At 40.6% G+C, this 26,662-nt stretch overlaps 1 protein-coding gene across 5 annotated transcripts; it reads left to right on the top strand.

Annotated features, from left to right (window-relative positions):
• Positions 1-360: 360 nt before the first annotated feature.
• On the top strand, positions 361-14,067 carry LOC148033520 (CSL zinc finger domain-containing protein). Of its 5 annotated transcripts, none has more exons than XM_087681472.1 (2): positions 361-683; positions 13,329-14,067. In XM_087681472.1, exon 1 carries the CDS (start codon positions 361-363, stop codon positions 610-612), a length of 252 nt encoding a protein of 83 aa, XP_087537598.1. In that variant the 3' UTR covers positions 613-683; positions 13,329-14,067. The 5 variants fall into 5 exon arrangements, with proteins under 5 accessions (XP_087537598.1, XP_087537600.1, XP_087537599.1 ...); XM_087681474.1 differs by lacking the exon at positions 13,329-14,067 and adding an exon at positions 955-1,741; XM_087681473.1 differs by lacking the exon at positions 13,329-14,067 and adding an exon at positions 978-1,741.
• Positions 14,068-26,662: the final 12,595 nt, after the last annotated feature.

The following is a 26,662-nucleotide window of genomic DNA, read 5'->3' on the forward strand; positions in this document are numbered from 1 at the left end:
TCACGTGACATCTCAAGATTCATCCAACCATCCACTAGGCTATTCACGCTGCACCATTAGAGTCGAGGAAGTTGAAGAGGTCTTGCGGTTTGAAATTGCCTCTAATGCAACTTGGTTTTGGGAACTTTCTTGTAAGTTGGGTAAATTGGGTGATAAATTATAAGGATTTTGAGGAGTCCTAAAGGGTAAATTGGGTGATAACTTTCATATAGGGTTTTGAGAAGTATGAAACGGCTGTCGAGTAGGCCCAAGACTTTATAATGTAATCGCAGTTAATTATTTAATACGAGCTTACTACTTCAAATGATCTCTCTCTTTCTCTCGTGTCCGTGTGTCGGTGTGGCCTCCAGAGACGCAGGCATGTCGTACGACGATGTGGAGATCGAGGACATGGAGTGGAACGAGGAGTTGCAGGCCTTCACGTATCCCTGCCCCTGCGGCGACCTCTTCCAGATCACCCGCGCAGAGCTCAGGATGGGCGAGGAGATTGCCAGATGCCCCAGCTGCTCCCTCTACATCACCGTCATCTACAACATGGAGGACTTCCAGCAGCCCGAAGACCCTCAACAGCAACAGAAGACGCTCCCCCAGCGCCCGATCACCGTCGCTTGATCTGTTTATGATGAGCTCGCCTGAAAGCCCTGAGATTACAGAGACCTCTCTGAATTTTGGGTTTTTGTCATGTAAACACTCTTCTTCTTCTTCTTTTACATGTTGCAAACTGGTTTTACCTGTGAATTTTAGGGTTTTTGCTATATAAACTCTCTTCTTCCTCTTCTTTTTTTACATGTCGTAAACTGGTTTCGCATTGTAGTGTAGTGTGAGTTCGAACAAAAGGAATTTGGTTTTCAAATCGATGTCACAGATCATAAGTATATTTATATTCTTCATCATTGGGGTTCAATCGGCTCTCATGAAAAGAGGTATACTTTGCAAAGTATTCTCCCTTCACAGGATATGAGGTGTTTTACACACAGGAGATGAAAGCAGCGGGTTTGCCATTGAATCTGGCATCTTCCAGGATGAAGATGGAAAACACAATAAGTTGCAGGTGCATATGTGCGAATTGAAAGTGCCATGGACGTTTTTGGTTCTGCCTAATTATACCCTAGCATCTTGGAATTATTGATTTGCAGTTTGGACCTATCTCTTGGAGAAGGATATCAAAAGGGGGACAAGAATATCAAAGGGAGAAGAGGGGGAATGTACCTCTTAAAAGTTTAATCATTAATATGTGTGATGGGATTGGTCATAGGTAGCTACCTTCCAGGTAGCTAAGTATCATTCAGAGGAGTTCAGTATGATCGAGGTGGAAGATCAAATGCAGAAAGCTCACTGGCTTTTACCTTTCAGCACCTTTTTCAGTATGTCGTGGAGGGGAGCAGGGGTGTTAGATTTAATGTGGGGGCTTTAGTGCAGCTCCACTTTTTGTGCCTTTTCTTGACTTATGAGACACTTCAGGTGGTTTATAAGATGTCGTTTGTGTGCTCATTATCTAATGGTTACTCATGTTCCAGTATTATTATTTGTTATACTGTTGGCTTTTGGCAAAAGGAGTCTTTTACACTACTCATTGTTGGAACCTTGAGATTTGAAAAAGCCTACATGGGTCTGTGTCATCTGAAATGTTTGATACAGGGGGCCAACCAAACTGATATAACAGCTAATCTGACTCTCTCACGAATACCAAGTTACAGAAACATCTAATAGAGCCATTGTGGCACCTATGTTTTTAGTGAAATGGGAGATGGTCTTGGTAACATGACTAATACTTGCAGATGTTTTTGGAATTGTTGGACGTGTGCATTTGTTGGCTTTTAATAGTAGTGTAATTAAAACAACATCTATACTTCTATACTACTTTATAATTGACACAAATATTGAGGCTTTTTCCTAGCCTATGTGGCAGCTGTACGATGATTCTGGATCAGTATTCCTCTCTCTCCCTCTCTCTCCACTTGCATCCTCCCTGCATGTGAGGCTGTTCTCTCTCTAACAAATCAAATCCACTGTATGCTCTCGGTGATGCCAGGCTCTGCTCTCTCTCTCTCTCTCTCTCTCTCTCTCTCTCTCTCTCTCTCTGTGGTGATGGTACAGGAGGCTGGGATCATGGTCTCTGCTTGTTTTAGGGATATGCTTGCAGCAGGACTCGCTGCCAAAGGTAGATGCTCTGTACGCCTGTTCTGCAATGTCATGATTGTATGTATCCTTCTAAATCCTTGGGATTCATCTTGGCTGATGCTGGCTGTGATATATGGATTGGCAACATGCAAACCATCAAATTCGGCTACATCCATTCCCTATTTCTTTATCTGCAAGCATTAATTTCCAGTATTCTTCAAGGATGCAGGTAGATGTAGAGGCTTTATCGTCATCCTCATCACCATGAGGACAAAGCCCTATCCCAGGACAGATACTGAGTTGTATCCAGTGTCACACTCAGTGTGGACGGAATTGAATGTAGAGCAGCCTCTGCTCTCTTCAGGAGTTATGGAGGGTGAGATTTTGGGTAGTCTCAATTCAAGTCCAATGGTAGCTCCACTTCCATCATCATGTCTTATGAAGCCTCTAATCCCTACCTTTTGGGCATTTACAAACTGATGGGATTGCATCACGGTTTATGCTTATGGATATTTGTGGACTTCTTGTGCTCAAGCTATGGGGTGAATGATGCATTTAAGTATATATTTTCAATAATGCTAAATAACGTTATGACTTGCTTTGCATATCTTGCAGGTGGGGAAGAAGTAGTTTATGAATGTTGGCTGAGTCTGAATCTATTATTGAGCTAACTAGACCATTGTTTTTGTGCAAACAGGCTGGTATCTTGCAGCTACCATGATATGTGTCATGCTGTATAGTCTCTTGCTGTATATGCAGACCTATGGTTGTTTAGAGCTTGAGTTATGGCTTGCACATGCTTGGGAAGTTTCGGGGATTTGGAAAATGGCATAGTCTCTTTATTGCATGCTCTCCACTCTCTTCTCTAGCCTATAAAAGGTGCTCCTCCCCTCCATCCATACCAAATCAACAAGCATTCTCATTGCTCAAGCCTCTTTCTCTTCAAGCAAGCTATGTATCTATCAAGATTCAAGCCTATCTTGATTCCTACAAAGCCTAGCCTTCCTCCTTAGATAGGGTGGGAGACAACCTGATTAAGCACTAATAATTACAAGTATAAAATTCACATAAACTAAAAGTGCACATTTTACCATTTTAATCTTGGATATTGGACACCCAGTTGGCCCCAAAACTGGTGCCTCTTGCGGTATTTCTTTATGTATCTATCAAGATTCAGGTCTATTTTGATTCCTACAAAGACTAGCCTTCCTCCTTAGATAGGGTGGTAGACAACCTGATTAAGCACTAATAATTACAAGTATAAAATTTACATAAACTAAAAGTGCACATTTTACCATTTTAATCTTGGATATTGAACACCCAGTTGGCCCCAAAACTAGTGCCTCTTACGGTATCTCTTTATTTTATATTGCAAATGGAAGGAGTACAATTGAGATCCTTTGATCTCCTTCGCTAATCCAGGTGCCTCTTGTTGTCATAATTGACTAGTAAGGTTTCAAACCAGTTTTTTCCTTGTTTTGCTTGGGGATTGGCCTTCACCTTGTTCCTTGAAAGACAAAATTTGCCCCAAATTTGATATTGATTGGCTGGCCTCTTGAATCTCTTTGAAATTGCTCAAATTCAGTTGCTAAATTCAAGTCCTAAGCCCTTAATTCTGAGCATACATCCCAAGGTGGTTGACAAAGCCCTACTTTTTGTTGTAAATTAGGATTTATAGTAGAGATTGATTGAGATCTCTTTCTCTAATGCTCAAACCGCTGAAAAATGTTGAGCTAACTTGGGAGATAGCTGGGGGATGAGAGAGAATGTTGTAGAGAGAAATTTCAGAGTTTCATTGCAAGAAATGCTAAAAAGCTACTCCTGCCTTGCTCAAATAGCTATGGAAGCTGCCACCTACAGCTTAGAACCACTAGAAAGACAATTGCCTCTCTTGTATGTTGTCATCTGCACCAAAAGGACCTTGGGTTGTTGTCACCTACTCTTGGAGGGCTCCAACTTGCTGTCGCATGCTGTAGGACTAATTGCTGGTGGCTGCAAATCATATCAGCAGCCTCTCCTTGCTCTCTAACTGTCTCCTCCTCTCTCACAATTATTGGAAAATACTTCTATCAGTCCCTAAAAACGTTTTTTTCACTAGCATAAGTAAGTTTTACCAAGTGACAGCCTTCTAATCCCTTTTTTCAGCATTATTCAGCTTATTAAATTTATTTTTAGAATATTGCTTAGAAAATTAATTTCACTAGCCAATAATCAAATTGGCTAGGCGAATGTGTCTTTGAGATATCCTTGAGTAGTTATTGAGTCTTAGACTAGTATTAATTAATTAATTAATGCTTAGTCTCGACTCAAATCTGACAATGGGTACCACCTAGTACGTATTAGGCATAACTTGTTACAACTTTTGTCTTTGACACCATTACATCCTTCGGATCCTTGGCTTATTACTATGAAATAACTGCTATGTGTATCGCATGTGCTAAACAACATTGCACATTTGATTAATAACTTAATCAAATGTTATTGGCAAGATTAAAGCATCTCAAAATTTGATGTCCTCGTGATGTCTACCCTCTCTCTCTCTCTAATTTCCACTCCCTTTCTAACTTTTGAGCCTTTCACTCTCTCTTTTTCTCAAGGCTCAAGGCTCAAGCTATCCCTTGGGTCTCTCTCTCTAGCATCCCTCACTTGTAACTCCCTCTCCATCGGCATCGTGACTTGTGAGAAGGACGAGGCCTTCAATTTGCATACCATTCATATAGAGAGGGACACAAAGAAGCCCAATTGCTACCATTGGATATGCAAGTATTGTGAGAAGCGCTACACAAGTGGTGCAACCTGATTGCTCCAATATCTTTCTAAGATGGGGGGCAAGTTGTTGTTGCATGCAGAATCGACACTAACTCCTATGCCCACTAATGAGTAAGTATTGAATGTGGGCATATCTTCAGTTGATGCGAGTGAGGCCTCTACCATTGGTGGCAGGGACTCCACGACAAAGAGCGGAGGCCTCTACCATTGGATATGCAAGTATTGTGGGAAGCACTACACAAGTGGTGCAACCTGATTGCTCCAACATCTTTCCAAGACAAGGGGGGGGGGGGGTAAGTTGTTGTTGCATGCAGAATTGACACTAACTCCTGTGCCTACTAATGAGGAAGCATTGAATGTGGACATATCTTCAATTGATGCAAGTGAGGCCTCTACTATTGGTGGTAGGGGCTCCACGACTGCATTTGTCTTCGGTAAAGGACAAAGAGTGGAGGTTTAGCGGCATTGGAGAGGCATCCCTTTCTCTCAAGCTCCCGATCATGTTATGGATCGATTATCTTTCTTAGAGAAAGGCAACGACTTGCGGACATTGAAATTGCACGCATGGTGATTGAGTACAATCTTTCATTCAATGTACTAAAGCAAGAGCAATGGAAGAAGATGGTAAAAGGCATTGCCAATATAGGTCCATGTGAAGGATGGACCAGTGTCATATACAATGATACGAGAACATAAAAGATTGATAAAGAGAAGAAGAGGATTGATAAAGAGAAGAAGAGGATTGATAAAGCCCTTGATCCCATTCGGGTTGCATGGACAAATATAGTTGCTCATTCTCACAGATGGATGGAGTAATCGTAGAAAAAGGGATATCATCAACATACTTGTCTCATGTGCACTTGACACTTACATTTTACGGGCCATAGACATCGGCAAGAGGGGGTGTAAGTGGGCCTCTTAAATGTGGTGCAAATTGTTATTGACAATGCATCGAATTACTGACGCATGGGCCGTTTGCTTGAGATTGAGTTTCACATGATTATGTAGATTCCATGTGCAAGTCATTGTTTAGACTTGCTCATGGATGACATTAGGAAGCTTAAGTGGCGAGAAGGGTAGTTCCCAAAGCCACATCAGTTATCTTCTTTTTGGTAAAGGTAAAGGTACTTGCAATGTATTGCGAGCATAGTACACTTAAGTTAAAGAAGCCTTCTTCAACTCACTTTGCTTACATGTGGTTCTTACACAAGTGCTTTTATGAGGTGCGGTCCGCCTTACAGACAATGGTGTCCACTCTATAGAATGAGTGGGATGAGCATGAGACAGAGGAGACCAAAGCAATGCAGCACTTATGCTCAACAATGAGCGGTTTTGACAAAAAGTTCGTGTCGTCGTCATTGTTGTGACTTCCTTTTATAGGGTGTTATGTATGAGTGATTGGGAGGGATCCACCATGGGTTTTCTCATTCACTTCTTTCGAGCAGCATTGGTGGGGTTTGTTCTTGTACGATGATCACAGAGACATAGCATGCACATGTTTTGGAGATAGTTGAGAGGAGACTGGCATGGATGCATGCCCTGCAAACAATAGTGTCCACTCTAGAATGAGTGGAATGAGCATTGAGATAGAGGAGGCCAAAGCTAAGTAGCTTGTGCCTCAATGAGCAGTTTTGACAGATAGTCTATGTCGTCGTCATTGTTGCGACTCCCTTTTATAGGGTGTTACGTATGAGTGATTGGGAGGGATCTATCATGGGTTTTCTTGTTCACTTCTTTAGAGTAGCATTGGTGGGGTTCGTGCTTGTACGGTGATCACAAAGACAGAACGTGCACATGATTTGGAGATAGTTGAGAGGACATAGGCATGGATACATAAGCCCATCCATGGTTTTGCAGCATTGGTGCATTCGGTCATGTTCAATAGAGAGCTCCATTCAGACCAGCTTGCTTATTTGACATGTGTGGTCCTTGTGGATGACCACAATGCATTGTTAGAGGAGCTAGGATGCTATGTGGATTTGAGAGGGTATGTGGCTTTTGCTTCTTCTACTTGTTGGAGTGAAGCCTCTATTTTGGTGGCAAACCTTTGGATACGCGTTGGCAGCTCTTCAGCCCTTAGCCATGAGAGTCCTTGCTCAAGATTGCTCTTTGGGTGCATGTGAGAGAAACTGGAGTGCCTATTATCTCATTCACATGAAGATTCGCAATGGCTTAGAACATGATAGTTAGAGTGGCTAGAGCATGGGTAGTCCAAAGCAGGTAAACACTTAACTATAAAATTTAAAATTTGTTGTTTTAAACTTTAAACTTTATACTTTACAATTTAGACTCTAGCATTTATAATCCTATGTGCATTGTGTAGGTGAATGTTGATACATTTAAGCTGATGGGTGGCACCCTCCCGAGCGTACATCAGGAGATGGATAAGGAGGAGGAGATGATCTTTGTGAGGTCTATAGAGAGCTTATAGCAATAGATGTTGAGCTAAAATATGCATTACTTGCTGATTAGTCTCTTAAATAGCCCCAAAACACACTAAAAATGCTATTTTAAAGTAAAACCCTAAAACGGGGAGTGGTTCAAGAGAGTTCAGCAGTGGAAACCCTAAAACGGGCAGCGGTTCGAGAAAGTTTAGTGGAAACCCTAATTTTTGGGGCGCCCTTCCACATCTATAAATAGACAGGCTGCCCCCATTCAACAATCATCCTTGTTTTGCAGGTTACACCAGCCCACACACCCTCTGCTGCTGTTGGCGCCCAGTTTCTAGCCTGCAGCCCGTCTCCATCTGCTGTCCAGCCATCATTTCTCAGCTGTTGGCGATTGCTCCAAACTGTCCCAGACTGTTGTTCAGCCTGCTGTCCATCATCTCCAGGGTCAGCCAGCCTGCATTTTCAGCATTGCAGGCCTTGACACTCTCAGACACTATTTCAGCCTACTGTTTATAGCAGACTGTGCACAGTTTTCAGCCCCCGATCGGTGGTACACAGTACACTGTTGCATTTATCAGTTTCCAGCCTCCAGACTGTTGCATTTTGGTAACCAGCTTGCTGCCATTCACTATTCAGCACTCCTACACTCTGACTGGTGGGCACAGACTTGGGATCCGTCTTCAGTGGACGTCACACTCCGACATTGCTTTGCCCTTGAGCACACTGTACACTCTTACATTCATTTACAACATTCATTCACTTCAGAGTTGTGTTCTCTCTCTCCCTTCTTCTGTTTGTGTTTGAGTTTTTGTGTTTGAGTTTTGAGTTTTGCGTTTAGGGTTTGAGTTTTGCCCTCCGTGTCTGTGTCTATGTCTTTGTGTTTCTGTTGTGGTCGTACACTCTGTGTGTCCTCAGTGCAAAACCCTAGCAGTCTTCTTAACAATAGATACTCATGACCCTCACAATCAGTGTGCTCATGGGCGAGGAGTTCGAGCTTTAGAGGTCGTTCGAGTGACTTACAAACATATGTAAGGTGGGGCTCTAGTAGCTTATCCCGTGCCTCATGATGTCATTTACTCCTTGTCCACACAACGAGTGCCTAGAGAGCCATCAATTAGCACTCAGATGGTTCTGATGATAATGATGTGCTTCATCATAGTCAATAGATTCATAGGTCTCTCTCTTTTTTGTATCCACTATCATTGTATCCACATGCTACTATGATCCATTATCCATGAATGTACTAGACTCTAGTTGTATTGCATGTTGTGTAGTGTATGTGACAACAAGGGCCACCCTCATGTATTCATCTTATTTTGTAATGAAATGGCTATTTCCACTTTAAACATATGCTTCATCATTTAATGATTTATGATTTAAAAAAAATCAAGTTTCTTTTTTTCATATTAACATTGTATTGTACCTTATAAAATCATAAGCATAACGAGGTGGATGAGGAGGAGATGATCTTTGTGGAGCTCTATGAGAGCTTATAGCAATAGATACTTACAACACTTGTAGTTAGCATGTTCGTGGGCGAGGAGTTTAGTAGGTGGTAGCAGGGGCATAATCATTTGGTGCCATCCGACATAGAGGAGGGGTGGTTCAAGTGGCTTGTAGACATATGTAAGATGGGGCTCTAGTAGCTCCCATCCTGTGCCTCATGATGACATGTCCCCCTTGCCTACATAGCTGGCGCCTAGGGAGCCATCATTTGATGATGATGGTAACATCAGCAATGAGGATGAGTATGAGTCTCATCATTTGATGCCAAAGAGTCATCTTCAGACTCTTGATGAGCACTTAGATGGTTTTGATGACGACGATGATGATGCCTCATCATAGATTCATAGGTCTCTCTCTTTTTTGTATCTACTATCATTGTATCCACATGCCAATATGATCCATCATCCATGTGTGTACTAGACTCTTAGTTGTAACCGGCTTGTTCACTAAGTACTTTATGTAACCGGCCTGTTCACTGGGAAGGGCAGTAGTGTACAACCAAAATATATAAATGCTTTCACCCAATTTACAGTCGTCCACTTTACCTGAACTTAAAGACATAGAATCAAAAAGAAATACAGGATGCTAGAATGCTCCTGTTGCAACACAGACACCCTGTTGGCCCCTAAGTTAGGCGCCCCTTGTGGTATTTCTTTATTTTTAAAAAGGAGAAAGTACAATGGGCTGTCTTTCACCTATTCTGGGTGAAATTTGGCAGCATAACAGTACAATTACTGACCCAAAACAAGAAGACCAGGAGGGGAAACTCTGCCCAAGTCTGAAACTTCTGGTTGGAGTGCAGAATTGACCATTTCAACCTGCTGTATTTACTGGTTCAGACCTGTTCTGACACCTGTTTACAACTCATACTGTTCCATGTACTGTTCAGCCCACTGTAATTACTGGTTCAGACCTGTTCTGAAACTTGTTTTCAGTTCATACTGCTCCCTGCACTGTCTTGCATCATCTGGGCCAAGTGCCCCTTGACTCTGACATCAATTGGGCTCTGAATTAACCTCTGAACAATCCAAAAACAGTACTGATTCAGTGCTCTTTCAGACACTTACTTGGTGAGGTTACCACCTCACCTGTTCCTGCTTGTGGGCAGCAAACAACTGCTCCTGTTCCTAGAGAAAAGAGGCTCTTGCCTCATGCAAAAACAACATATTCCATACAGCTGTACCTGAATCAGAAGAAAGGCCCTTGATTTTGCAGCATAACCATACTGTTAGGGAGAGAAAGAGAGAGAGTAGGAAGCAAGCTGAAGCCTCTGTGCATCATAGACAAGATAGACCAGCTCTCAAGAGCTCTCCATTTGCAGCAATCCATCTCCCTTTCACAAATGAGCCCCCCATGCATTGAAACTCGTTTTTGTGTTGCCCTCTCTCTCTCTTTTGGGAATTTATGCCCAAATTGTGACACATGGCATACATGTAACAATTTTCTTGTTTAAACCTTTCGGTCTAAAATTCTCCATCTTCGGTTCAAAATTTGATCTCGGCACAAACCAGAAGATTGATCCTCGTGCAAAAACAAAGATAATGACGTGAACAGATTCTGGGGTCCAAAAATAGTAACTCCCTAAATTTTAGGAGTTGCTTCCATTGCATCCCCACTAGTCTTCTGACCATCTTTGCAGACTATGGCTATATCCAAATTTGTAATGTAGCTCAACTGAAAGTGAATTTCCACTGATGACCCCACATGGACTAATCTCTTGCAGATTTGTCCATCTTCACTTTGAACTAGTCTCTTCCAGGCTAGTTCTTCAACACACTTGTCCATATACACTTTCACAAGTCTCTTCCAGGCTTGTCAATCTACAGTGCCATTAGTCTCTTCCAGACTTATACTGGACCTTAACTGTCCAGTCTTGACTCACTAGACATTCCTGTCCGTTTCACATACTGGCCATGCAACTCAGGCGTTTAGATTTCAAGAGGGATTCTTCCAAAAAGAAAAACCAAATAAAATATGTAATAAAGAAATCAACAAAAAGGTACTAGTTGTCGCAGTCTTGTGACACTTTAAACATGTATCATTTAATGAATATGGTTTTAAAAAACAAGTTTTTTTTTTCTATTAGTATCATATCGTATCTTACAAAGTCATAAGGTACCATTTAGTACCATATTCTATTAGACCATACTGTTTCGTACCTTTTATACTTGAAGCATAAGATTCACATAAACTGTAAATAGACAGGATTAACATCAATGAGTCATAAACCACGTATTTGAACAAAAAAAGGTAGGCCTAGCTACAAAAATTTGTTGATTAGAAGGCATTTTCACTACCATTAGTTTCTCCCGACTTCTACAAAAACAAGTCAAACAGAACCATTTATGATAAATGGCTAAATATATTATTTGTTGTAAAATATACATGCCTTGCAAATGTACATCACATCCAAATGTACATTCCATGTACTCCAAACGTACATTGTATAGTATCCATGTTTCATACATGCCTTGCAAATACACATCACATCCAAATGTACATTCCATGTATTTCATGTAGTCCTAACATGCTAATAGGTGCATGTCAATAGCCTTGCAAATGCACAGTTTCAAAGCGTATGTGCACACTATAAATGCATATCAACTCAGTGTGACTAGTGCACTAAATAGTGATCCCAGTGGTAGAAATGCAATTGAGTACATTAGAGATTCACTACATATCTGAGCTGTCAATCACTAGGGGAGTGGATGTGCAACCTCTCCCTTGAGCATTAGGCAATACTCAAGACCTTCTATGCTCTTTCTTAACTTGAAAGAGCTTGATCCACTATGAGCTCCAACTAAAATTGCTTGATGCTTGGGCTCAAGGTAGCATGTTTGCCAATGCATATATGTTGCCTATCGTGTTTGGGACTCGTGGTACTAATGTTGGTCATGTAGAGCTCTATATAGTGCTAGTCATGAAAAAAATGCAGCTAGTAATACGTGGAATGTATGGGAAATTGTATCTTGGTATGGCTGGTGGAATGCCAATTCCCTTGCATAATCACATTGCAATGTTCCTAATATACAAACATGAATATTTCGCAATGCATCTAGTGCTCCTAGCATATTAGCTATACATGAGGTGCTAGTCAATTGGATATGGTGCTTTGTGCTAGTTAAGATATAATTATAGCAGTGTGAAAGTATAAAGGAACTCCATGATCTAGAGGGAAACGGCCCAGAACCTAGTGCATGTTTTGGGGCATGAAGAGTTAGAGATAAAGTTTCCATGTGCTTCTTGGTGAAGTTTGAGTATTGTTTCATCTATAATCTATTGATAGATGCAAATGGATGGAGAAGGGTGACCTAGCAGATCATCGTTACTGTTGCAATTTACCTTGATATGTTTTAGTTGGTGTCAACATTGCTATACATTGGGTTTTTCATTCCACCTGCCATACTCGGATACATTGGGCTTTTGCATACCATGCACAGATGGCTGCATATCAAATACATTTGCTTCTTTCATCTCCATGGCTGAAGCATTAATAGCCATTGCTCTGAAAACCGAATCACCACCAAAGTACTCTAGGTGAAGTACATTAGCATGCATGCCTTGTTGTCCCAAAAGCATTGGTTGGGCACTTCAAAGCTGGCCTTGCATATGCATCAATTGCCCCACTGGCATCATTCACTTATGCTAATTACCCACAATGAACATCATGCTGCTACATTGGCTCTTTCTTTTGTGCATCTTGCTGTCTTGAACCTCTCAAAGATGATTTCCTCTTCTTGCCTTTGCTGCCCTCCTGTAGGGAGTTCAAAAAGCAGATAAACTGAGAATCATTTGCCAATTGTACACACCTTTCAGTTGCTGTCCTCAGCTAATCCTCAAATTGGTCATCAAATTCCTCTTCCTCTTACTAGTCACTAGCTTCAAGAGGCCTGTGAGGTCCCGCATTTTGGTCTAAGCCAGTAGTACTTGCTTGCTGCCCATGTAGAGTGCCTCATCCAGGATCAGGCAATGCATTTCCCCCTTCATTATGTGAATTTTCAGATTGACAGGCATTATCGCTTACATGATCCCATCTCACTGTATGAAGACATTCTTGCTGTAATGGTCAGCTGATTACAATTTCAGCACAATGCATGCATTTGACTTCCAATCAAGTGCCATGGGCCTACCGATTTTAAGGGAGTTGATGGTATCTTGGCAATGGAACCATGTAAACAGCATTCCTGATTGAACACTAGTTGCAGCAAGCATAAAAATCACATAAACTGAAATGCAAAGGTTACATAAAAGTCACATAAACTGAAATACAAAGGCTACATAAAATTATCAGGTGAATCAGCGAGCCTCTGTTTTGCAAGTGGATTTGATTTGTTTCACTTTGTTTTTTTAGCATGGTGAATTAATGGTATTGCTTTTGATTTAGTATTGTCAAATTATATTATTACATTTTATGCAGCATTGTGAGTCCATGCTGTTGCTCTTGACTCAACCCTAGGTTTTTGCTAGTGCACTTTATTCAGCACTGTTATGTTCTTGTTTAGCAAACGTGGCTCATTCTGAAAGTATTGAATGTGACCACAGGTTGATTGCGGTTGTGTAATTGATAGCTCTGAGTCTGTTCCTCACGTGGCAAATTCAGAATTCCAATATAGATGTCATATGGCTTTGGGGAACGCCAGTTGTGTGACAGATTTGGTCCACATTCTCCATGGTCTTGGACTAGCTGTTGAAGCTCTGATGCCAATCAACAAGGTCATTGATTTAAAAGTGTTCAAGGAGAAATTTGAATGCCCAAAAACGGAGGATTGTTTAGGGACGTCTGATCTATCTGGTATGGATAGACCTTGAGCTATGGCTTGCATGTGTTCAGGAAGTTTTGGGAATGTTGATATGGACAGCAATGATGTTGTCAGGGAAGTTTTGGGGAAAAAAAGGGGCATGTAGGCCTCAAATTTCAAGGTTTGCCGAAGTGTTCATTTGGAAGGTCTTAGAGAAGGGTTACCCACCTCATTTGGAGGGTCTTTGAGGAACTTCCCACTCCATTGGTCCTCTTCTGTTCTCTTTCAGCTCCAGTCTCTTCTCAAATATTTGTGTTAGTAGCAACTCATTCAAGGCTCAAGTGCTGTCTTTCTCTCTTCGACTGTGAATTCATGCTGCTGCTCCTTATCCAGCGCTGTCCCCTTCGTTTTGTTAGAACCTCAGGACAGGGAAGTCTCTGTTTTCTCAAAATTTTGGCTGAATCAGGAGCCTCTATATTGCAAGTGTATTCTAAATGTTTCTTTCTTTGTTTTCAACATTGTGAATTAATGGTATTGCTCTTGACATAGCATTGTCACTCTTTGTTTTCAGCATTGTGAATTAAAGATATTGCTCTTGATTTATCTTTGTCAAATTATACTATCGCATTTTATGCATCGTTATGAATCCATGTTAGTGCTCCCGATTCAAATTGGGTTTATGCTATTACACTTTATTCTGCACTGTTATGCTCCTCTTTAGCAAACGTGCCTAGTGCTTAAAGAATTTGAATGTGACCACAAGTTGATTGTGGTTGTGCAATTGATAGCTCTGAGTCTGTTCCTCGTGGTGAATTCGGAATCCCAACATGGATGTCCTATGACTATGGGTAATGCTAGTCGTGAGATTTGGTCCATATTCTCCTTGCTGCTGTCGAGAGAAGTGACGAGACCATATACACTCATAGAAGAGTGAAGATGAATGATGAATCATCGAATCACGTTGGGTGAATCAAGCTGATACAATGGAGTCGAAGCTTGAAGATGATTGCACTGCCTTGGTTAATTAGGCGGTAGTATTTGAAGGAAACTTGCATTGTAAAGGGAGTGAAATGTAGTCCTTTGAGTAGTAGGGTATTGAAGGTAATGTTGAATGATGAAGGAAATAGTTGTAGAGAGAGCGAAGCGTAGTCCTTAAGGGTCGTCGAAGATGGGGAAGGAAATCACGGATTATACCAAAAGAGGAAAATCAATAGGTTGGCTTGATAGATGGTCAAACACAGCCCTAGAATCACTAGAAAGTGCAAAATGCAAACTATTTGCTTGAGTTGATGCAGAAGCTTGGAGGGGTGAAGATTGCAAAACATAGCCTATAGGGTTGAGGCTAGATAATGGATGTTGTTGCCAGATGTGGAAGATGATCTAGATTGCAAAATGCAGTTGCTAGGTGTGGGATGCTAGCGCCAACAAGAGGGGGAGAGTTGCATGATAGCATATGAGTAGTCGACAACTAGATGGAGATTGTAGCCAAAATGCAACCTGCATGGAGAGGATCAAGATGCTTGATAATAGGGAGCATGAGTGTGACATTAATGTGACATTAAAAGTGATATTTAATGTTACATTAAGGTCATAAATATGGAATGTGACATTAAAAGTGATATTTAATGTCACATTAAGGTAAATCTAGGGAACATGCACGAGAATGACCGTCCGAGCTCTTGGGTGCCCGAACGGGGTTAAGGGGAGCCTAGAGAGTAAGGGAGTCCAGGAATAGTAGGACTTCAGGAAGTTGACGGCTGGCAAAGGAATCTGGGTAGAGGGCCAGCACATATCTAGGCGTGGTTGGGAGGAGAAGGATACTCGTGCTTTTCATCGTTTTGTGGATTCTGGCTCTCCACCATCTATCATTGGTATCAGGGCCTATGTCTCAGATCGTTAATCGTTCGCCTACTATCAGAAATCCGTCAGGTTGTCAGTCGCCAGTCAGGCCGTCAAGTCTTTTGTGAAGTCGCGTGAGTACCCGGCGCAGTGAAAACGCGACGGGACGGGCCGTGAAGAAAAACGAGAGAGAGAAACGTCTCGTCACATTAGAAGCGCAGCGCCACGTCACGTCACATCACGTCTACCAGGCGCCGTGAAGAAAAGCGAAACGGAGAAGCGCAGCGCCACGTCACATTATTGTGACCCGTTTCGTTACGGGCAGGGAAAAAGAAAAAAGAAATCCGTGGGTCGCGAGGACCAGACCAGGCGAGGACCAGATCAGGTGAGGAGCCGCCAGCATTAGACGTGGGTCATTAAAAAAAAAAAACGTGATTTTGTTACGATTGCTGTTGACGGGCAATTGTGACTGCTCCTGAGACGGATATGACTGCGACTGCTGTGAGACAGACGGAAAAAATCATACATGACTGAAGCCACTGTCTGCCATTAAAAATCAGGGAAGTACTTTACTTGTATGCAAATTTCTTATTTTTGCTTTCCAATTCCAGTGTATTAATGGCAGAAAAAGGGAAAGAAAGGGTAATGGAAAGTTCTAGTTACGGGGATCAACCTATGGTAGATCCCCATGAACCAGACATACAAGAAGAACAATGGGAAGAATTTTTTGCCACGCGAGAGCAATTCGATGATCTTACTGCTCGTGTGCAAACTCGGGGGGTTCAAATGGAATTTTTAACCCAAACACTTACTGAAATAAAATCTCAATTAACTTTATTGTTGGAAAGAGATAAAAATAAGATAGAAACCTCGGATGTCCCATCTTCATCGAAAGATTTAGATGTGACTATGCGAGATCCTAAGGAACCCCAAACTTACCATAAATTGAGGGATAATCCAGTTTTAAAGGATACGAAACCACCTCAATTTTACGGGGAGGAAAAAGATAGGAATAAAGACACAATTTTTAATTTCCTCCAAAAATGGGAAGATTTACATAAATTGAAAAATACCCCACCACATCTCCAAGCACTGGAGGCTAGTTTAACTTTGGGGCCTAAAGCATATAAGTGGTGGCGAACTTTAAAGGAGGCGAATAAAATACCTGAAACTTGGGCTCAATTTGAATCCGTCTTTTTAAAAGAATTTCTTCCTGAAAATGAAATGGAAAGAAATTGGGAAGATTGGGATTATGTCAGACAAAAGGGAAGACCCCTGCTGACATATCTGGAGGAATATCGTGAGATAATCCTCAAACTAGAAGGAATTGATGAATTCCAAAAAACAAGAGGATTCATTAGGGGACTGGATAAAGCATGTAAAAAGGAAGTAAAACGGAGTTTACCTAAGACGCTGGAAGAGGCAATTAAATTTGCATTAATCTATGAAGATAGTATGCGTCCAGGTACACTCACTAGTCTCACTGATACGGAGCCCAAGTCTAAGGAATCGGAAACCTCAAAATTTGTGGGCAAATTTAAAAGGAAAATGCCATTTTTCAAGGGTAAAAAACAACCTTTTGAAAAGAAACCATATATAAGGCCAAAGTTAAGTCCTGATGACTTTGATAAGGTCAAAAAAGAAAAATTGTGTTTTAATTGCCTATCCCCTAACCATGCGGCTTGGAATTGCCCTCAAAAGAAAAAGGGGGAAGACAAAGGAAATGACAAGGGCAAGGGAAAAGAAAAACAAATCCATGTAGTGCAGACCTTAGAATTAAAGGGCCATGAAAAGTATAAATCTTTAGAGGTGACAAAGGAAATGACAAGGGCAAGGGAAAAGAAAAACAAATCCATGTAGTGCAGACCTTAGAATTAAAGGGCCATGAAAAGTATAAATCTTTAGAGGTCTTGCCCATGGATGTACAACATAAGTGTTGTATGTCAACTTCTATGTGGCAGCCTACTTTTGGGCCACATGATTTACTTAGAGTACATGGATTGATAGCTGGAAAACGGGTTAGAGTCATGATTGATGACTCCGCCACACATAATTTTATAAATTATGCACTTGTCAAAAAATTGAAACTTCCCCAACAAAACAGTGAGCATCAATATGTTGTTCGTATGATGCAAGGCTAAGACAATAAAATATGGGATACAATGGTATCCAATTTGGAAATCGAGATTCAAGGATATAAAGATAAGCTTGATTTCCAAATAATGAACATGGAAAGAGCTGATATTGCTCTAGGGAGGGAGTGGCTATGGGGATTGGAACCATCCTTAAAACGTAGCTATCACCATAATACACTTGAATTTAAAAGGGATGGTAAGACTTTTGTCATTTAAGGTGAACATGAAGTATCTGATAATCCTTTGCTGTGTTCTACTGAAGTTCAGAAGCTGATAAAGAAGAAAATTTGTGAGGTATATATGTTATGGTCTCTTCCTGTACAGAATACTTTTACTTTCTGTAATATAAAGCAACAATTTTCTTATGTTTGTGAATTGAATGTTAATAATGAATTGAACAATTTGTTAGATGATTTTAAAGATGTGTTTCCTTCTGATTTACCAAGTGGCCTTCCACCAGATAGGGGTGATATAAATCACCCAATTGATATAAATAAGGATACACACCCAATTTCAAAACCACCGTATAGGTTAAGTGAAACACAGCATCAAGAAGTTGAAAAACAAATTAAGGATTACTTGGATAAAGGGTTTATTCAACCTAGTAATTTACTTGGGCTTCACCAATTTTATTGGTAAAGAAAAAAGATGGTTCTATGCGACTTTGTGTTGACTATAGAGCACTTAATAAAATAACGGTGAAGAATAAATTTCCTATGCCCAGAATGGAAGATCTTTTTGATCAATTGCAAGGGGCAAAATTCTTCACAAAGATAGACTTAAAATCAGGTTATCATCAAATAAGAATTAAGGCACAAGATGTTTCCAAGACGGCATTTCGTACTAGATATGGGCATTATGATTTTTTGGTGATGCCTTTTGGCCTCACTAATGCACCAGTTACCTTTATGAAGCTGATGAATAGTGTTTTACGGCCCTATCTAGGACATTTTGTAGTAGTCTTCTTGGATGATATCTTGATCTTTAGTAAATCAAGAGAAGAACATTTGGAACACTTACAATTAGTATTCCAACTGTTAAGAACACATTCCCTTTATGCGAAGAAAACTAAATGTGAATTCTTTGCACAAGAGATCAAATATCTAGGGCATATAATCTCGAAAGAGGGAATCAATATGGATCCAGAAAAAGTAAGGGCAATTATTGAATGGCCACCTCTAAGGAACTTGGAAGAGCTGTAGATCTTCCTAGGTTTATCTGGATTTTATCGTAGATTCATTCGAGATTATGCCAAAATAGCTGTTCCAATGACAGACCAACTTAAAGGGAAAGGGAAAAGTTTTAATTGGGGAACAGACCAAAATGAAAGTTTTCAAAAACTTAAGGTAGCTATTGCTACAGCTCCAGTATTATTAATAGTGGATCCCAATAAACCATTTGTGGTTGAAGTTGATGCCAGTGATAAGGCAATAGACGCGGTCTTATTATAAGAAGGTCGACCAGTTGCTTTTGAAAGCAAGAAATTAGATCGTGCAAAACAGAATTATTCTGTTTATGAGAGGGAGCTGTATGCAATAGTACATGCAATGAAGAAATGGAGGCACTATTTGTATGGTGCCAAACTTTTGATTTTATCGGATCATGAAAGCATTAAGTGGCTTAATGATCAACCAGATCTACACGGGCGTAAAGCCAGATGGGCCGAACTCCTCCAAGAGTTCGACTATGAGATCAGATATAGAAAAGGAAAGTATAATATAGTAGCTGATGCACTCAGCAGAATGCCCATCATTAATGAATTGAGTTTTACTCAGTTCACTTCCAACTTGCTTGAATCTTTAAAAGGAAAATGCCAGGTTGATCCGGCATATTCCAACATATGGGAAGCAATAAAAAATGGGGATCCAACTGAAAGTGCTTCTAATGAGGAAGGAATATCTGAGGATGTTCAACAAGAAAATGGAGCATCAGGGGTTGCTCAAACTGGATTCAAGTGGAAAAATTTTACCATTGATAATGGTTATTTACTCTACAAGGGTAGGGTATGTGTCCCGAAAGATACAGAAATAAGGCGCCAGATACTCTTTGAGTGTCATGATACCCCTAGTGCGGGACATCCAAGAGTTAATAAGGCTTATAGTCTTATTAAAAGGCAGTTCTATTGGCCTGGAATGAATAAGGACGTCCTTGACTATGTGGTCAAATGTAATAAATGCCAGGTTAATAAAGCTGAAAAATTAAAAATGGGAGGACTTCTCCATCCATTAGAAATTCCTTCGGGAAAATGGGAGAGTATCTCCATGGACTTTATTGTTGCTTTACCTAGAACACAGAGGGGGCACGACTTTGTGTGGGTGATTGTGGATAGGTTAACCAAAATGGCTAGGTTTATTCCAACTTCAATTGATGTTAAAACACTAGAATTGGCTAGATTGTTCGTAGAGAACATATATCGATTGTATGGCCTTCCGGCAAATATAGTTTTTGATCGGGATAGAAAATTTGATAGCCATTTTTGGCGTGCGGTATTTAGGAAATTGGATACTAAACTTAGCATGAGTACGGCGGATCACCCGCAAACAGATGGGCAAACTGAAAGGGTTAACCAAATTCTTGAAGATATGCTTAGGGCATATGTAAGTAAAAGGCAAACTAATTGGGAAGAGTATTTACCGATAGCAGAGTTTGCATATAACAGTGCCAAGCACTCTTCCGCTGGATATAGTCCATTTATGTTAATGTATGGGTTTCAGCCCAGAGCTCCTTTTGCAGTAGGACTGCATAAGGAAAAGGTTCAGGCAGCTAAAGATTTTTTGGAGGATATGAATAGTATGTTAAAATTTGCTCAAGAAAATATTAAAAAAGCTCAAAATCGAGCTAGAGCATATGCAGATCCTCACCGAAGAGACATCTCCTTTAAAGAAGGAGAATTGGTCTATCTTAAGGTGCCTAAACAAACCAAAACTATGAAAAAGGGACATTGTTCAAAGCTTTCACCAAGGTATTGTGGTCCTTTCATAATACTTAAAAGGGTGGGAGAATTGGCTTACAAGCTCCAACTACCTGCTGGTAGTAAAATACATCCAGTTTTTCATGTAAGTAAATTAAGGAAGAAGCTGGGTGATTTGGATAATCTAATCTTAAATGATGATATTGAGCAGTTATTCTATGACCAATCTAATCCACATGAACCAGAAAAAATATTAAATGTTCGTAATAGACGAACGAGGAATACTATTTATCAAGAATATTTGGTTAAGTGGAAAGATTGTTCAGAAGAAAGCTCAACATGGGAGCGAGTAAGTACTTTAAAGAAAAGGTTTCCCGATTTACAGTTAGACCTTCCAAGTATCGTTTTCGAGGACGAAACCGATTCTTAAGGGGAAGGAAATGTGACATTAAAAGTGATATTTAATGTTACATTAAGGTCATAAATATGGAATGTGACATTAAAAGTGATATTTAATGTCACATTAAGGTAAATCTAGGGGAACATGCACGAGAATGACCGTCCGGGCTCTTGGGTGCCCGAACGGGGTTAAGGGGAGCCTAGAGAATAAGGGAGTCCAGGAATAGTAGGACTTCAGGAAGTTGACGGCTGGCAAAGGAATCCGGGTAGAGGGCCAGCACATATCTAGGCATGGTTGGGAGGAGAAGGATACTCGTGCTTTTCATCGTTTTGTGGGTTCTGGCTCTCCACCATCTATCAATGAGCCATGGACGTGTAATGTCCTAGTGGGGGGTGAGTAGTAGAGAGGCTTGAGAAGAATATGGGAGTGAATGATTCAAAGTGTCATGATGAATAAATGTGAGAGATGTCAAATGGGTGGAGTTAGTGATGTATTTATAGGTACAAACTATTTGGAGTGGTGTTCTAGTAAGTGGACACCTAGCCCTTTTTGGGGATATCAGTGCGACACTAAAACACAACTTGCATGGAGAGGATCAAGATGCTTGATAATAGGGAGCATGAGCCATGAAGTGCAATGTCTTGGTTGGGGGTTAGTAGAGAGGCTTGAGAAGAATATGGGAGTGAATGATTCAAAGTGTCATGATGAATAAATGTGAGAGATGTCAAATGGGTGGAGTTAATGTTGTACTTATAGGCACAAACTGTTTGGAGTGGTGTTCTAGTAAGTGGACACCTAACCCTTTTTTGGGATATCAATGCCACACTAAAAGGAATGAAGTAGGAGAAATGTATTGAACGAATGGGTTTCTCAATACCACCCTCAGGCCCAAAAAGGAGTGAAAAAGAGGATTGAGAGAGAGGAGAGTTACCTTGGAATCCCATCGTTCTAATTGTAAGGTATATATGAAGCTTTCGTCAATGAGGAATCCCATCGTTCCAATTGTAAGGTAACATGTATATGAAGGTTTAGTCAATGAGCCATGGCTAAAATATCCAAACCTTCAAACTAGGAAGCACTTGTAGATATTTGGTAGTAATGAGAATAAGAGGGTGAGATGACATAGAGATGTCAACCACCCCAAGAAGGAATAGGGTTGTTGACAAGGGGTGTGAGGAATTGTAGGATGAGTAGGAACTCCCTCTGAAATTGAAGGAATGGAATTCCTCTTTGAAGAAGGAGAGAGAGAGAGAGAGAGAGAGAGAGAGAGAGAGAGAGAGAGAGAGAGAGAGAGAGAGAGAGAGAGAGAGAGAGAGAGAGAGAGAGAGAGAGTCATGGATCACGGCCTTCAAAAAATCTAAAGATGAAGAAAATGCAATCGATTATATTGAAGAAGCTATTTGAGGCTCCAATGGAATAGAAGCTAGATAGAACCTAGAGGTGGCTTCTCGAACATAAGCAAAGGAGGGAGTGCAGGGAGGGATGTCACATAGAATCTCTTCAATGCTTGCATTTGAGTCAATGTTTATGGAGCAATACAAGGGAGGCGAGGAAATAGAGAGCTCTTGGGGAGCTATGGGTGGGCAATAACCACTCCTCTCAATGGAGCGGATTGCGAGCCAAAGTAGTGGAAGTAGTCAAATGACCACTCTCTCTAAAGAGTAGTCTGACGAGACAATACTTCACAATCATCGTTCTTGTGGAGTGGACTATAGAATTAGTGCCTCAGAAAGCCATTGCACTTGAAAATGGGTGGGGAAAAACCTTTGTAATGCATTGCGAGGATCTCCTTGAGAGCTTATTGTCATGTGGGGTCTTAGAGTCTCCTTTTGCTTGAGAGAACTTAGTGTGCATCAGATGCATCTTATTACTTGGAGCATAAAAATTTGATAGTCGATGTAGAATGATCTCTCCGGCTTAGAAAGATGATGTGGCACAATAAGTGCCAGGGGAAAGATGCATGTGCTTTGGTGGGGTAGGAGCAAAGGTTAATGATGACAATCTTCATTATGACTGTTTCTTTTATGGAGGGGTGGTAATAATTTGATTATAACTTAATTATAGCAAGCAATATTTAATGAAATGTTAAAACAAACATCTACCAATAAATCTTGGGCATTGGCCAACCTGTTGGCCCTAAAATTGACAGTGCTTTCGGTGTTTTTTTATATTTAATTACAATTGAATTCAAATACAATGGGATTCTTTCAATCCCCTTTGCAATCCAAAAGGCCATTAGTTTCAACAATGACCAATAAGTCTTCAAATTGATTTTTCCCTTGATTTACTTGGGCAATTGCTCTTCATTAATTCCTTGAGAAATGAAATTTACCTCAAACTCGAATGTTAATTGGTCCCTCACTTGAATCTTGATGATAATTAATTTTTAGCCTTGAAAATTCAAGCCTTGAGATTGTAATCTTTTGGCTCTCTTCTTGAGGTGGTTATCAAACCCTAATTTCTACTGTAAGTTAGGGTTTATAGCATCGAAAATTCAATTTTTATTGTAAATTAGGGTTTACAACATTGAAAATACAAAATTTCAGCCTTTAGGGATTAGAATGTTAAGATCTTTGGAGCAAGGATGGAGAATGAGAGAGAATGTCAGAGAATTCAAACTTACATCATGAGATAATGGAAGAAATTAGTTGCTATGTTGTTTAAACAACCATAAAAGTTATCTCCATTGATGGGATACACTAAATATGATGTTTGTTTGGTTGAAAGAAATACTCAAATTGCTGTGCTGTGGTCTCTTTTGGGCATGTCATTAGCTCTTTGAGGGTTTTTGCTGGCTGAAAATGGCCTATTAATTGTTGTAGTAGCTTTGATAGCCTTCTCTCTCTCTCTCTCTCTCTCTCTCTCTCTCTCTCTCTCTCTCTCTCTCTCTCTCTCTCTTTGTGCTTGCACAAGATTGTAATGATTCTCTCCCCCTCTCTCTTCCTGAGCCTCAAAAATGCATTTTTGGGCAAGTTTTGCCAAGTGGTAGCCTTTTAATTTTATTTTTTGCATTATTTGTATTATTAAATTAAATGTTAGCTTTAAAATTATAAAAGAAAATTTAATAATTATTTTAATATCCAAAAAATATTATGAGCAACAAACAATTAAATTCACTAGGCCAGTTAATCTTCGAAGTCTTTTTGAGAGTTATTTAGCCCTTGGATTGTCATTAAGTACCACTAAATGTCAAATTCCTAGTGTCACCAATTGACACTTATGACTAATAGAATGTCTTAGGCCAATTTCTGGCACTGAATACAATCTAATATCAGTGCAACATTACTTAAGACAACTTTTTGCCTTTTGCATCCATTGATTTTCTCGGGTCCTTGGCTTTGAAATAATCTCAATTGCACTTCACATGTGCAACATGCACTTAAACATTTAGTTAAGAATTAGTTCAAATGTTAAGTAGAGCAAACAAAATTTCATGTCCTCGTGATAGTCATCCCCCTTGAAATCCTTACAATTGTCCATGATTTCATTGTTAGATGCATCAAAAGCAAAGTATTATATTGGAATTTCCACAAGGCATCATAGTAATGATAGCATTCACCATTGCTGTCAAACCATGCTAGTGCCAAATACATGCTACGAGCATAACATAGCATAAGACTCACCAAGAATCTCAAAAGCATTGCTAGAACATGATGGGATACATCCATTACTCATGACCTTAACTTATTTAGCAAAACCAAACCATATATAACATAAACCAAGTATAAACCATGGCTGAAATATCAATGGCATCATAACACATGCTGTTTCCATAGAATCAGTTGGATATCACTAAAAATTGATGGCCATTTATTGTAAATCAATAAAAGATATACATTATGTAATGATTAAAAACCAATGATCCAATGTTGATCATAACTGATGCTTTACCATAATTTGTACATTGAATAGTGATCCCTTGACAAACATATTGTCAGCTACAATACCTTGAATGTATGTTGAATACTGTAATGAACGGGGATCACGGGAACATGGCATGGGAATATACCAGTCACACTAATGGTATATAAGGTGTAAGAGGGTATTTTGAGGCACCACAGAAATTATCAAGAAACTCTCTTTTCGCCTTCTTAAGCTTCCATGGCTTCTTCTTCTTTTTCCTCTTCTTCCTTTTTCCCTCTTTCTCTCTCTTCTTGCCTTTCTCTCTTCTATCCCTCTTCTCCTGCAGTCCTCTCTCTCCTTCCCCTTAGTTAGGACATTTAGGTCTCTTTCATTACAAGTGGTATCAGAGCTTTGTCCTTGATCCTTCTCTTTCCCATAGATTTAGGGCTCTCACAGTTTCCCACAGTTAGAAAACTCCAGTTACATCTCTTTCATAGGTACATAGGAGTACTCATGCAGGCTGTCAGCCCTCTTGAAGACTATGGCAGTCTTTCTTGGAGCTTTCCCAAGAACCATGGACACATCTGGAGGCGGGCAAATAAATTTGACAGGTCGTTACTAATTTTCATGCAAGTTTCTTTAGGGTTTTGGGCAAAAAGGAGGGTAGCACAATTAGAGAAGGCCAAAAGCTCAGTTACTTTTCAAGAAGACCTTCTCTCTCCTCCTTCCACAAGCTGCCTGCAAGCTCCCATGGAGGAAACCAGCCCCAAATCTTACTCTCCCCCTTCTTCCATGAAGTATCAGCCTTGCCCCTTCATCTTTTGAAGCTTAGGAGCCACTGATTAAGCAGGGCTGAGCTGGGTGGTCATCCCCAACCCCTCTAGGAGCAGCCCTGAAATTTGCGGCGCAAAAAACGGGCTGCTTCCTGGCCTGCTGGACAGTCCCCCTAGCCCTCCTCTCCTCCTTGATCTCACTCTTGGCTCTTGGCAAGTCTCTTGGGCAGCATTGAAGGCTTCCTTCTCAGCTCTTGGACTCCCATTTCCACTTCAAGAAATCCTGATCTGGTGCAGTCCATGGCAGCCATGGAACCTTGGCATCAAGCTCAAAAATCTTGAAGATTTTGGTCTTTTCTTAGTCCTCGGGAGTCCCTCTTCAAGCCTAGCTTAAGATTTCAGCCATCAAGAAGCACGTGAAGAAGATTAGAAGCAAGATTTGAAGACACGCACTTGTGGGCAGCCATGGCTATGGGAGTAGAGCTTCAATTTCAGCAAGAGCTCTTCATGGGAAGGTCCTGAGCCATCCTTTCCCAAGCTTGACTTCACCCTTTCTTGACGGAGCACAACCATTTTGGAGCTATGGAGCATGCGGGATCAAAGTGGAGCTCTCATGAAGGACTGAAGTGGCATTAGTAGCTGCCTTCTTCTCCAAAAGACTCAAGGTAACCGATTCTTGGCTCTCATTCTCTCCGTTTAAGCCGCTTGTTGAATCCTATCCACTTGTTTGAGAGAATGTCCAAGTAGATAATAGGAGTCCCAGACATTGTATGCATGCTGAATATTAATCCCAGTCATTTTCCTTTGATCTTATGGCATTGGAATGGATTTTACTCATGCTGAAGCTTCATTGAGATTATATTTTTGCTTACCCATAACCCATTTGGCTTCTTGTGAATTGGCTGAGCCAATAATTGAAAAAAAAATAAAATCCATTGTATAAGGGTGAGTAGGCAGTGAGTCACTGCCGGTAAGCTCTCTATCTGTATTTCCCATTCCAATTCCATGCACTTCATGAAAAGCCCAAAATTTTGATTCCTGAAATACATCTCATGCTGGGTGTTTAATTAATAAATGTCTGCCATGTATATTTCGGGTGAGGAAAAGCCCGATGCCAGGCGAGGTGGTAAGACAAAAGAGGGGTGATCCCCCCTTGCTATCAAAGATCCTGAAGGGGTGCACAACCCGGCCCGGAGGGAACTTTGCCCACCTACCGATGATTCGAAGCCCAAGAAT

The sequence above is a fragment of the Lygodium microphyllum genome, chromosome 7 (assembly GCF_053477565.2).
Source record: "Lygodium microphyllum isolate KBCC chromosome 7, Lygodium_microphyllum_v1.1.10, whole genome shotgun sequence".
Classification (NCBI taxonomy): domain Eukaryota; kingdom Viridiplantae; phylum Streptophyta; class Polypodiopsida; order Schizaeales; family Lygodiaceae; genus Lygodium; species Lygodium microphyllum.

Coding starts and splice junctions, on each gene's coding strand:
- LOC148033520 (XM_087681472.1), top strand. CDS start 361: ATGTCGTACGACGATGTGGAGATCGAGGACATGGAGTGGAACGAGGAG.